This window comes from Periplaneta americana, chromosome 15, assembly GCF_040183065.1.
Source record: "Periplaneta americana isolate PAMFEO1 chromosome 15, P.americana_PAMFEO1_priV1, whole genome shotgun sequence".
Classification (NCBI taxonomy): Eukaryota; Metazoa; Arthropoda; class Insecta; order Blattodea; family Blattidae; genus Periplaneta; species Periplaneta americana.
Genome location: NC_091131.1, coordinates 139720580 through 139735079, shown reverse-complemented (window position 1 = coordinate 139735079; position 14500 = coordinate 139720580). Strand labels below are relative to the sequence as shown.

General features: G+C 35.0%; 1 protein-coding gene across 2 annotated transcripts in view; it reads right to left on the bottom strand.

Moving 5' to 3' along the window:
- LOC138715404 (pickpocket protein 28-like) overlaps window positions 1–14500 on the bottom strand; it is a 196643-nt gene that overhangs the window by 37919 nt on the left and 144224 nt on the right. For both annotated transcript variants that reach the window (XM_069848266.1, XM_069848267.1), the window contains exon 9: window positions 4943–5141. In XM_069848266.1, coding sequence (XP_069704367.1) covers window positions 4943–5141 — 199 coding nt within the window. The remainder of the gene's footprint in view (window positions 1–4942; window positions 5142–14500) is intronic.

The following is a 14500-nucleotide window of genomic DNA, read 5'->3' as shown; positions in this document are numbered from 1 at the left end:
TAACGATTGCAGCAATGCGACGGCTATAATTTAAAATGGAACTTACTTTAAGAACACGCCTCGTACTATTGCACAGAGATTAACAAATTATTAGGCTAAGAATCTGAAAATAATTTAATTTTCTTTAGTACAAGAATTGGATGAAAGTAATGTTCGCCTTATTGTCGAAGCAATACAAATGTGTGTGACATTTTGAAAATCCACAGACAACTAATCAAGGCGTCCTTCAATGTCTTTCTACAATCTACATTCTGTCTTTCTCGATTATGAATTTCTTCTCAACTTTATAATTATATACTTTTGTGTGCCTTTCTTCGTGTTCTATCATCTCTGTATCTTGTACTTCGACCTTTTTTCATTATATCATCTCACTGCGTACGAAATTCCGTCAGTAAATTCAGTGTCCCAGTCAGTTTGATTTCAGAAGTCAACTGATCATACAATTGTTTTGCACTCATGTTCATGGCTCAACCACTTCCTTGTTTTTTCGTATTTCTGCTTCTACAGTCTTTTGCAGACAGAATGTTATTGCGTCAATTGTCTCAACCTTGCAGGTGAATTTATGTCACAAGTACGTCATAGTTGAGGATAGGTTATGAAATAATAAAGAAACATGGTAAAGAAAGCAAAAAAGGCGGAAAGAATGATGGGAAAGCAGAAGAAGAAGAAGAAGAAGAAGACAGAGGCACAGGAGACAGAGCTATTGTCAGAGGCTGAAAGAGAATGTTCCATGACAAGAGATTTGCTACAAACAGTTGAAAAAATGAATAGCCATTGCATAGACTTAGAAATGGACAGTGAGGAATATCAGAAGAAATACGAGCAGTTGGATGAAGACGGGGCAGATAAATTTTGGTTTTTATCGTTTTTCGGTAGTTTAATATGTATAAAATGATAATATGATTTTATTTCTTCTAATTGTCAGCTTTTAGTCCTATCTTCAGCAAAAATATTGCAAAAAATGTTATCGAAGAAAAATTTTTTTCTTATCAACCGCTCAATGGAATTTTAAATTTATTTAATCGGTTGTATATATAAAAGTATGTTACATATGTCCTATTTTTCTACAATAGTATCTTTTATCAACAGTAATCTCACTAGAGGTTTTGATTTATCTAGAGAAAATCAAAACTCGAGTGGGACTTAATTGACTATTACACGATTAGAAGAAAGTATATAAAGATTAGAAGTAACGAAGTACTCTAATACAATAAAATATTGACTTACGAAAATACTGAACTGTCTTCAAATGTATTATTGTACCATTGTATTCCGCTAGATGGCAATAGTGTGTTATGATTAGCTGTTTTCTTGTTATCAGTTGTGCCAACTATGGAATCTTCATTGAACATTGAACTCTGTGGGGTTACTAGTCAAGAATGCTTTGTTGATTCAGTTTCATTTTTATTAAAACAGTTGCATTCCACTTCAATTATCCGGATCCCAGTAATCAACCTCACTTGACAGATGATTTTCAATAAATCTTAGCATTAAACAATCTCTGATACGTGACAATCCATAATATCACACAGCAGAAGCTATAACATAACCTAAATATAATAAACAAGTGTTTGAAAAGTTATAATTAGGAATGATGAAATAAGAAAAGTTTCGAACAGATGCATTATAGGACCCACCCTAAATATAAAAATATGCAAAGCCACAAAAAAAAGATCAACGGAAGTAGCGTTTCGATCAATTAAATGATCGATATATATTGTTTTCATTATATTGTCAACCAATCAATATTGTTGTAAATTAGTTTGTTCATAATCATGGTGGCAATTTCGAATGCTATAGTTAAATATAAAAAAGAAGTGGATCGAATTCTCCCTCTTGATTTAAAATGTAGGCCTCGAAATGGAAATTATGGAATTATAAATAGCCTAAGTTGTAGACTTTTTAGTTGCTTTATCCATGAATAAAGACATGTAGACTATGTTTATGGTTTTTTTTTTTATGTAAATGTGGTTTACTTAGGAGTGAAATGTTTTGCGAAACATGTAATCCTGGGATGAGACTGAAGAAATTTAAAAGTAAACGAGATGAACTCCTGTGGAGATGTCATTGGAAATTACAAGGTATTAAATGATAGACACAGGAACGCCGTATTGTAGCACTTTGTGAAATCACTCGGATAACGGAGAAGATGAAACGGAACATCTCCAGTGAGGTCCATGATAAAATGCTAATTTTACACCAATTTTGTTTTTAATTCTTTGGTCCAGGGAAAATACTAGTAAAAATGTGTTTTTGTGAAAGACTAGTATTTTCCCTGGACCAAGAATGCAGTATAAATTGAGTAGAATTAGTATTTTATAATATATTATAAAGATGACTAATATTAATTTAATTTTATTGTTCTATTGTTTCAAAGTTTAATGTTACTGTGTTTTTTAAGTTTAGTTTTGGTTTGTTTCTTTTACTTTATTTTGAATAAAATTTAATATATTGTATAACAAAAGTGACTAATATGAGCTTAATATCATTATTGTTGGTTTTATTAAATTATACATTTTTATAGCACTATGTATTTAGTATTGTTAAGATGGCATACTTGATATAATCGAAAATATACAATATATAATCGATACTATGGAATACTCGGGGTGGGTCCTAAAATGTATCTGTTCCAAAAGTTTTAATTAAGGATGATGAAATAAAGAATAAACATGAATAATTTTAAAAGGAAGAGTTATTGAAAGTACAATTTTGAAATTTGAATGTTTTAGTGGTTGGTGGTTCAGTTGATGTTATATTGGACGTGTGCGTGAAAGAAGTGGAACTCGTTGATGTACATGGTGTATTCCTTAACGTATTCAGGATTTCCGAATGGTGCTCTTCATTTATTTGTAAATATGGTTTCAGGGAAGATGCATTGCTATGACCAGTGATCTTTATTAATTCTTGTTGTTGAATTCCAATGCGAGTCATATTTGAAAGTGCTGTCCATGGACTGGTGTGGTTTGTAATTTTCTGTTTTTTGACGTCCAGACCAGCTTTTTGTGCAGATTACTTAGTCCATTTTGAAATTTCGTTTTGCCCAACAGGACAGTTTTTATACCAAATCCCAGAAATGCTATATGTAGGGTTGGGAGTAAGGAAAAAACGATCAGTTTTTAATATTGCACTGGACTTATGTTTCTCTGTTAATAATTTATAAAGTCTTACAGGACATCTGTCTGTGTTTTCCTTATTGGGAATAAGCCACTTCGTGTCTGCTAACTTGTGGTCACCACCTTGACAAAATTGTGAAAATATAGAGTTGTAAGCGATTCTTCCTGATGGAGTGCCATCGTTTTTCAGTTCTTCCTGGAAATGATGTGTAAGACACTTTACCGCTTCTCCTCCATGCCAAGCTAATTCCAGTGACGCAATTTGAAAAAATTCCATTTCCAAACCCAGTGGAGTATTTTCGTCACAAGTTTCTACAATAGAATTATATACATCACTTTTTAGTGCTACAGCACTTTTCTTTCTTTTTTCTGGTAGGTTCTGAAGCTGTTTTCTTTTGGTATTTCTGACATCTCTGGCACACTTAAATTCTATGTCAGAAAATGGGTTGAACTTACGTTTATATTGTTCATAGTAATTTTCTTGCAGACTTTTTGCTGTAACGTTCCATATGGTTTTTACAGAGTATTCTTTATACTCTTGTCCATCTCCCTTTCTTTCATAATGGTAGCGATCTGTTCAACTGGAGTGTCACCTAGCAGTTTATGTCCCCGCTGAATACAAAATTGATTAAACTGGTTCCAAATACTGTTTCTGTTTCTCTTTGTGTTGTTTGGTGTCGTGCTGTCTATCATTTGATCTATTTCACTAATGTTAGCTTCACCAAAACGTTTGAATGGAGCCGCCATTTTCAGTTGACTGTCTATGCTGTAAACAAATGGCGATCACAAAGCATGTGTTATAGTACCGTAAAGAATTTGCAGTTTGAAATGTTGGCAAACAAAGAAACAAATGCTAGGGTAGTGATAAAAATAAACAAATGCTAGGGAAGCGATAAAATTAAAAAAATGCTAGGGACGCGATAAAATGCGATAAGCAGCCATGATTGGTTGAAAAACGCCCTTTCGTACCGTTCGTTGGTCAAAAGTAGTATGACGTAGTAAAAGTGTAAAAGTCACAGTAAGATATGGAAGTACAGATTCCTCTTAAGAAAACTGTACATGGAAGAGAAGATGAGATCAAAGGATTAAAACAACTAATAGATGGACTTTAGAAGCTGTATTTTGTCGTATTATTTGTATGTATGACATTTTTCGACGAGTAATATTTTATTCGTCAGATTTTAATGTGTACAGTTCTATTTTTTGGGTTGTATTAATTTCTTTTTGAATGCTGACACTTGGATTTATACACATTTATTTAGGAGTAGACATATTATTCTATTTTCGATTTATATAACCTACATTTATGCTATGAGTATTGTTATGTTTTATATTAATTATCGGGTTACATGGATTTTTCTTATGGTAGGTAATATCGTTTTTGTCGAGTCAGCATCTTTATGTTTGGTTATTTGTGACGTTTCAGCGGTAGGCATAGTTATATTTTTCAAATAATAGGTAAAATTTTTACGATATCATTGTTAATATTGTTAGATTAGGGGAGAGTCGGGTAGTATCGGACAGTGAGTTTCTTTCATCTACTACACGATGATAGTACCTGATTAACATGGTTACGTTTTTGTGATGTCGCATAGAGAAACGTAACCATGTCATTCAGGTACTACCATATAGTGGTAGATGGAAGAAACGCACTGTACAATACTACCCGATGTCCGATACTACCCGACTCTTCCCTATATACAATATTTTCACGATGAATGTTATTATATTTAACTTATCGAGTCATAAGTTGCATTTTGCGACTTTTACTGTTGTGTGTAGGTGTTATACATAGACAGGTAGACAGTATAGACATATGAAAATACCTCAATTGTGAGTCATTGTAAGGCAAGTTCACTTCCAGGTATCCCTTAGTCTTCGCATAACTGGAGTCGATGTTTCCGTAGGTCATAGATAGGGAATAACTTAATTCATTGCAGCCTGGAAGACATTTACACACCGGTTTTGTCCAACCATTTTGTAGATTTAAGCTGCTTTCGTCCACCATTCTCATCTCGAGCATTTCTGAAATGAAAGCCAATATAATTAGTAATTATCGTTTTATCTCATTCCATTAGTTGCATTTGTTATGTCCCTTGATTTTGGCATTGATTTCGAAACAATCCAAGAACACCATTGATTAACCATACCCATAAGAGATAATTCTGTAGGTCCAAAAATTAATCTTTACATAAATCCAAGAAGAGATTTAAAACAAGGTGAATGTATTGCATCTATGTTCAACCAGAAAATACAGATAGTCTCTAGCTAGTGAAGAATTTGCACACGAAGCGATTCTCCACTGTGTAGATATGTACGGATGCTGATGCAAATAGCTGACACGATCGATGTCTGACACGCGTGGACCTTTTATCACCGCCTTCGATAAAAAATATCCTTGCGTCATAATATAATCACAGCTGGACTAATCACATTGGCCTAGTGAAATTAATCATGCATTCTAATTGAATTAAAATAAGCATAGTTCGGACTCTTCTTACGCGGTATCTCAACAAATCGACTTATTCCTGTATTGCACAGAATATATTCAGTTCTAATAGTTGATTGATTAAGAAGACGTCTTGAAGTGCATATAAAAAAAAAGATCCTAAAGCTCATGTCACCTGCCCGGTAGCAAAGGTGACGTCACAGCCGGGAAAATCGGTATCAGAACATTAAGTCAGAGTCGAATCAGAATCGAGACAGAATCAAGGCGAGGATCGCGACAGTTGTGAGAAGAATCACAGTAACAAGATGGCGTCAGTTTATTCAGCATCTCTTCTATGTATGTAAGTAATATCTAACCTCTTGTTCCGAAAATAAATGATGTTACTTTTGTGTGAAATTAATTTAATCTTGAATCTAAATCAAGTACCAAGTAGTTTTCGTATAATTATATATTCTGAGCAGAACCAGCCCATTCAATAAAGTCAACCTTCTTTTCCATTATATTATAGACTAATGGTGATGTGAGAAAATCCTGAAGTTTGAGTATGGTCATAACACAGTAGTCAATCGTTCTACAAATCATCCGACGTAAATTAAGGTAAAACTTAACTTGTGTGTCATAAGAAGAGTAGCCTACACAACACATCAATGAACTTTAAAATTTTTGACAATGTGCACAGAAAAAAGTAACATATTTTTAAGAAAATATAATATTAATTTAAACGTGTTATTTAAAAAAGAGATATTATATTAACAAAATAAGTAGGCAAGAAGTCTTCAATACGTGGACCGCATGGAGCTTTCAGAGTTATTTTTGTGTAACTTCTCTGCAACGTATCGGTAATACATAATAAAAAATATCAATCGTTTCATGACAACTATTTTCTCATTTGCCAGTTGAATGACTCCATAAATGGACGTGTAATAATCTTTCGTCATTTACAAGTTTATTTTTATATTTTCTGCGATTTGACATAACTTAGGAAGTTGGTTCGTTCATGATGCTGTTCGTTATTTAAATTCAAACTACTGAAGTTATATGTAAAAATACGAGTTGCACAGATCTTATGTTTTCGGGGTTGAGTTGTGTATGCAGGAATCAATTTAGAATAAAATAGTATTTGAAGTGCTGTGGATATCATGACGACTGTTTCAGTATCTTAATATGTTAGTTTTAATATGTTAGTTTTAAGGTTGATTAATGTAGGCCTATATATCCAACAGTTATTCCTTTTACTGTGATTAATGTATCACATGATATTGTTTGATAAGTGCCTGAAGATGCAAAATAGGCGAAAACGTTAACATTATTTTAACCTTAACTTCAATGAATATTTATATTTATAAATTTTATTGATGTTTTTTTTTTAAATATTGGTAAATCATTTGATTGAATAACAAAATAAACATTCATATTATATTACATTATTTTTCAAGGATGAAAGAAATTCCTTTTCAATGGACAACAGTGACAAGGCAGATAGGCTATTTTCAGCCTGAGAATTGAATAGCCGCCCAGAACAAGATTGTAACCCTCATTTCTCATGTTGTCTTTTTCGTGAATAATGGTTGCTAATGATGTGATATGTGTAATATTAGCACTCGTATTAAAATCAGCACACATACCCGATTGTAAACCTTGCTGTAAAATATAAAAGTATGTACAGTACAATGTATTTTTCCCCATTTTTAAGAGTTTCGTATTTGCTAGTTACCACCTTGTTCTGGGCGGCTATTCAATGTATTCTCTTTAAAATTGAAAACGATCATTCACTAGAGGCACTTGTAGCTGGAATTGCAACCGCAAGGCTAACTAGTTTTTACACTTTCGGTCGGACGTCACTAAGATCTCCTATATGCAAGTACTTGAGCATTTCTTGGATACTATCCAGAGAAAATTGGGAGTTCGAATATATCGCTCCTCAGCCTTGAAATTTTAAAATATTGGTCCTAAGATGTCTTAAGACATTCAAATTCCTGCTCAGGAAATTTTGCAGAAAACTCTTGAAACCTTGATGAGCTCAACAGTGCAAGGAAATTAAGATTATGTATGTCTGAAAATATTTGACTCAGTTTACTTTTGATGGTGTCAATCACCTCAAAGTAAAGTCTTCTATATGCGTCTCTTTTTCTTTCCTCTGTTACAGTTTAAACTCTTTGCCTTTTGCTACAATATTCTTTAGAGCAATCTTGTTTCGTCAATTCTGACCAAAAAGTGTCATATTCACAATCACTTCTCATTTTACCCATGCAACTTTTAAAGTCATTGATAGCCACCGGCGAGGCTAAGTCGGTTAAGGCGCTTGCTTGCCGGTCTGAAGTTGCGCTAGAACGCGGGTTCGAGCCAGAGTCCTGCAGGCTGATCCACCGCTCAACACTGCCAGTGCGTAAGCAGCCCAGCACAGCTAAGACCAACATTGTTTGACGCGGCTACTTCCTAGCCCATCGCACTGGGCTTCGCAGCCCGCCGTAGCCCACCGCACTACTCAGCACTGCACTGATGTCATCCCACCAGTTGATTGCATTCTACTGCTTTCCTGCTTGCGCGCATTGGTTGTGTTTTCGCTTGGCGTGTGGCATGAGCATACCGGACACATTACAAAATTAAATTATTTTCCACTGTTGTCGAACACAGATTTAAAAACTGTCCCTATGGTACTTTTTAAATATCCATCCGAGTCTGCTGTTTCAAACTCTCAAGCAGCGAGTTTTTCCTTCACTACTTTTTCTTTAGAGCGATTGTATTTTAGAATGTATGCTTTCACGGCCGGTGTCTGTGATGATGGTTTTCCGGGCTGCTATTTACACTATCAAAGTTCTTTGGCAAAGATCTTTTTATAAAATATATATTATACAATATATGACAGTGTAATGGGTTTTCTTTTATAAAAGTTCCTTTGATAAAACATCTTTTATAAAACGGAAGTGCAGTTTGTTATCTTTGATAAAAGATTTCTATACCTTGAAACAAATATAGCGGAACGCAAATGTAACTCGACTGCTGGTACCACAAAAATTCTGATATCGGAGTATGAAGGAAATGAAATGTAAATAAATAATTTTTATAATATAATATTAATATTATATGGGCGAATCCAGAAATGCATATAGAGTGTTAGTTGGGAGGCCGGAAGGAAAAAGACCTTTGGGGAGACCGAGACGAAGATGGGAGGATAATATTAAAATGGATTTGAGGAAGGTGGGATATGATCACAGAAACTGGATTAATCTTGCACAGGCTAGGGACCAATGACGGCTTATGTGAGTGCTGCAATGAACTTGCGCATTCTTTAAAAACCATTTGTAAGTAAGTAATATTTTATAATATTTGTCCTCTCATTGTAGCTTTTTCAATAAGTTCTGATGTATACCTCTCGTATCACGTCTTGCAAGGCATGGCTTAATCCCTGACCATATATTTGTATTGTGATCAGGAGTTTAACCCAAAGGCGTTTCTTTTTCAGTAACATGCATATTGTAATAGTGGAACTAATTGTAGCCAAACAAGCATAATACTGTTCTTTATTCATGGTGTTATAAACTTAACGCGTAAATATTAGTATAAACAAATCATAAACTTGAGACGTAAATATCAGTATAAAGAAATCCACGGAAAACGTGTTCATTGTTGTGGAACAAGTGTTAGGAGAGATTTGTTTCTAATTTTAGGTTAATAAAAGATTTTAAAAGATTTTATGTAGTGTAATATACCCCAAATCCTATCTTTCATCAAAGAACTTTGATAAAATATTTTATCATAATATTCTTTGTCAAAGAACTTTTATAGTGTGATAGCAGCCTCACAGAGACTGTATTTTCTTTGCGATGCACCATTATTTGGACTCATATTGAAAAACAGAAATCAAAACGAAAACGTTTGAAACAGTAGCTGGTTGTTGATCGAACCGCACACACAAGCACAAACCCGCGCAAAGTCAATTCATAATTAACTGATAAAAGCGGAAACTTGGGCTCCATGCTTTGATATAAACAAGTCCACCGCACTAAACCGCTCCACAAGCAGTCCACCCCGATCCGTGCGGCAATGCAGAGTGACATCACGGGCTAGTTCCGTGCGACAAGTGTAGCCCAGTGCGGTGCAGTGCTGAAGCAGCCCGCGGGCTGGCCGTTGTGTAGGTCTCTGGTTCGATCTCTGCTTGGGCTGATTACCTGGTTGGGTTTTTTCCGAGGTTTTCCAAAACTATAAGATGAATGCCAGATAATCTATGGCCAATCTTTGGCCTCATCTCGCCAAATACCATCTCGCTATCACCAATCTCATCAACTCTAAATAACCTCATAGTTGATACAGAGTCGTTAAAATAACCAACTAAAAAAATCATTGATTCTTTTCAAGCAGTAGCCTACATCTGATATCTTTCTTTGCAAAATTTCGAAAATCAAATCATCTTGAGGAAGAAAAGAACCAAATAATTTTAGCATGAAATTTAAATCAAAGTCCTGAAGAGTGGAGAGGAAACCTTTCGCTCCATTGTAGCTTTCGACGTCCCATTGATCTTTATGTTCAATTATGTACTTGAAAAGTCTTGTGAGTTCCTCCTGATGTTCCACAACTGTACAGACCAATCTGCTATTGTAGTTCCATCTTGTAGGTGCTACAGATGAAAATCGATTTTATGTTTCTTGATCCAGAGCATAAGTTCGTTTGCTTGATTTGAAGAAGTAAAAGCAGAGTATTGATAATGTCATGAAGAATATTTTTCACTGTTTCATGTGATCAACACTGTTTTTCAAGATCAATTTCATTCTATGGGCATAACAATGTACAAACAATGCGTGAGAGTACCTTGCTTTTTACTTGTGCTTGTAAACCATGATGTTCCCCTGGCATTGTAGCTCCATCGTAGGTCTGAGCTATTAATTTTTCTTCACAATTTTACTCTTTTAAGATCTGGAAAACATGATCAGCTAAAGCAGTTGCTATTCGGTCACTCCTAAAGTCATTATATCCTAGAAATCTCTCCTGAACTTCAGCTTGTTTGTTAACATAGCGTAATAATGTTGAAACTTGACATTTACTTGTAATATCAAGAGATTCGTCTATTATAATGTCACAAATTTAGCATCCAGTATTTACTTTTTTATTTCTAAATTCATAACTTCTGAAACACACTGTATTATGTTGTTCTAAATGTCATTGGATAGACCCGTGAAAACTGTTGCACTTTGAAGATAGGCGTCAAATTCCTTATAAGTTCTTTTCAACAATTTCATCAGCTCAACAAAATTCCCTTGATTCACAGATTCGCCAGTTTCGTTATGACCATGGGACAAAAGCTCATTTTCTCCCACAAAACATGTCACGTCAGTAAGGTGACTCACCAGTCACCACATATCTAATGTGTCTTACAAGTTCATTATGTTTGTCTTTGTTTCTTTGAAATTGTTCATACAAATCTATTTCCATTGTTGTTTTGCCAAATTGCTTTAAAGCAATATGGGAAAACCACGTGGGTCTTAGACAAATTCATGTCGTTTCCGAAGGTTGTGAAGGTTATTTCAGTCAGTTAGTCCTGTTTTTGTCCAAATGATGTTCTCTGTAGAGAAAAGGAGACATGGCCAGCAAAATAATTTTGAAAGTTTCACACAACCGCAAAGCCAGAGAATCGCGTCATAATTTTCTTTCGTTAAATAACGTTTGGATTGCTTTGTCAAAGAAACAAGAGCGGGATTAATGGAGTTGGTCTTCCCTTTGTAATTATGTTCAATTTGTCTGTGTAATTCCTAGCACTAAACGATTTCACCAACAGTAAATCTTCAATTACACAATTGCAGTCATTGCCGGTTTATAATGACGTTTTCACAAGTGAAGCCATTGCCGAAATATTTGAAACAATACTAGTAAACACTGTCGGAGCGCGAGACCACCACTTGTGGCATTTTAGCTACTTTCAGTGCTCCATTTATCCGTTTCCGGTCATTTTGAAAATTTTTAGATACATTATAATTTTTTACTTATACGTGCATACTGTACGTGAATCTACATCTCGACTTCGGACTTTTCAATGGTCACTACCGTTACACAACATTGCAATCACGCATTGCATCATCGGTATTCGATACTTTCCCCGGTTAAATGATGAATTTTATCCTCTCCCCTTCCACTGAGCACGTGATGATTTCTTGAACTCATGATGTATTTCACACCATTTAAAGCTGCTTTTGTGTTGTGATTTGTTTCTGCAGACTGCAATGCATTCAATCTTAAAATAGTAGTTGCTCAGGTGATGCGATGTGATTGAGGTTAGTGAATGTGTTTTAATTAAATATCACGTAAGTAATAAAATATATCTCACTAAACATGCCGAAATCTACAGTAAATATACTCAAAACTATAGACATGAATGGGGGAATTAAAAGACTGAATACAACCTATTTCTACAGACAATAGAAAAACTTTTTGTAAATTCTGTAAATCATAAATGAGAGCTAAGATGTATGACTTAAAAAAAAACATGTAACAGCCAATAAACATGTAGCCGCAGCCAAATACTTTAGTAGCAAACGGCGAACAAAAATTGAATTTGAACCCATCACTTCAGTTACGAACAGAAAGAAAGCTCAGGTGAAATTGGCATTATTCACAGCCGTTCATCCATCTCTGTTGACAATCGATCATTTATCACAGTGATGTAGAGAAGTTTTTGCGTTAAGAGACTGCAAAACTTCTGACATATGTACGTTTGTACAGAACCAAGTGCAAGGAATTGATAATTATTGTACTCAGTCCTCATTTTGTTCAAGAAAAGTGATAGACATTTCAGCCTTATTATTGATGAATCAACGGACATTCCAATAACAAAGTTGTTAGCTGTGGCTGTTCGCTATTTTAGCAAAACATGAACAGCATAGTGTCAACTTTTCTTGGCTTAATTGAACTAGAAAACTGTGGTGTTAATGCTATTGTGCAGGGGCTAAAAGAACTGCTATTTACATTAAAACTAGATCCCCAAAAAGTCCAAGGCTTAGGAACAGACAATGCAGTGTGATGTGCGGTATCAATAATGGGGTGTACATGAAATGAAAAAAAGAATTTGAGAATAACTCTGTTATACTCGTATGTTGTGTCTGCCATTCGTTACAATTGGCTGTCTCCCATGCTACAGAGGAAACTTTGCCTAGGAACATTGAGTTTTTCATAAGTGAAACATATAAGTGTTGCTCACTTTTTACATTGTGCCGCTTGGCTTACAAAGAAATCTGTAACATAATAAACTGTGACCAAGTTGATCCCTTGAAAATTCCAGAAATATGTAACACAAGATGGATTTCCATTGAACCTGCAGTAAATAGAATTTTGGATCTGTATTCTGAATTAAAATTACATTTTGATATTGCACGACACAATGGTCACTGCTATACTGCAGAAATACTATAGGCCTACAACATGTACAGTGATTCCAGTACTAAGATTTACTTTTCTTATTTACAATCAATTTTGAATGAGGTGCAGAGTGTTAATAAACTCTTTCAATGAGAAAATGCAGATCCCACAAATTTTTTTGGAGAATTGCAAATTTAGTGCTTTCTTTAAGTGGTAAGATTTTAAATTTGACTGCAAAAGTTGATTCCGTAAAATGTAGTATTGATAATTATATAGAATCTTCTCCATACCCTGGCTACTCTGTGGAAAATGAAATATATTTTTAGTAGGTTATTTTACGACGCTTTATCAACATCTTAGGTTATTTAGCGTCTGAATGAGACGAAGGTGATAATGCCGGTGAAATGAGTCCGAGGTCCAGCACCGAACGTTACCCAGCATTTGCTCATGTTGGGTTGAGGGAAACCCCCGGAAAAACCTCAACCTGGTAACTTGTCCCGACCGGGAATCCAATCCGGGCCACCTGGTTTCGCGGCCAGACGCGCTAACCGTTACTCCACAGATGTGGACTGAAAATGAAATAAAAATCTCCAATTTGTCAGAAGAGATTAAGAAAAATGTTGGGGATGTGTGTTAATTTTACCAAAAAGCTAGTTAAAGAAAATGAAAATAGACTGCCAGAAAATATAGAAATCCTCCGCAATAAGTCGTTACTAAGTGTTACTGAAGCTTTGAAAACCCTTAAACAACCTGTCACAGATTTAACGTCAGCTTCAGGATTTGAATCTAGTATTGATAAAATATAAAATCAGTGGCGAAATATAAGTTTCCAAAAGTGGATAAATAAGTCTTCCACAAATGAATTTTGGCAGGAGGTTAATCGATATGCAGAATTGGTTTCTTTGGCATTTTCTGCGTTAACTATGCCCCATTCGTATGCTGACGTAGAGTTTTCAGTCAAGTCAATATTGCAGCCGTGGCGAAACTGTGATCGTGCGCCGAGCCACTGTGTAAACTGCAACGTGCATAGCACCTATGGAGGGAGGTGGACACCCGAAGGGTAAGTGAAGCAACTGTCTGACTTATTAACGGATTTTCATTTTCCTTACGTCAAGCACTTGAATACAATTTTATACAGTATAAGGTTACAAACTAATGTTTGGTACGTGTAACGAAGAAAGAAATGAATAAGAAAACATAGGACACAATATCACAACCTAAAATTTTATTAATTGTCTTCAGAATGTCTCTGCGACTGTTTTGGGCAACTACTAAATATACATAGGCCAAATAGAAATGATCGGGACGAAATTCAAATACAAACTGCTGAGCCATTTATACCGGAACCCACACTTTCTGAAGTCGAAATTGCGATAGGAAATCTGAAAAAGTACAAGTCTCCAGGTATTGATCAAATTCCAGCAGAATTAATACAAGAGGGTGGAAGGGCATTATCTAGCGAAATTTATAAACTTGTACTTGCAATTTTGAAAAGGAAATTGTACCAGAACAATGGAAGGAGTCCATAATCGTACCTATTTTTAAGAAGGGGGACAAGACTAACTGTAGTAACTTTCGAGGAATATCACTT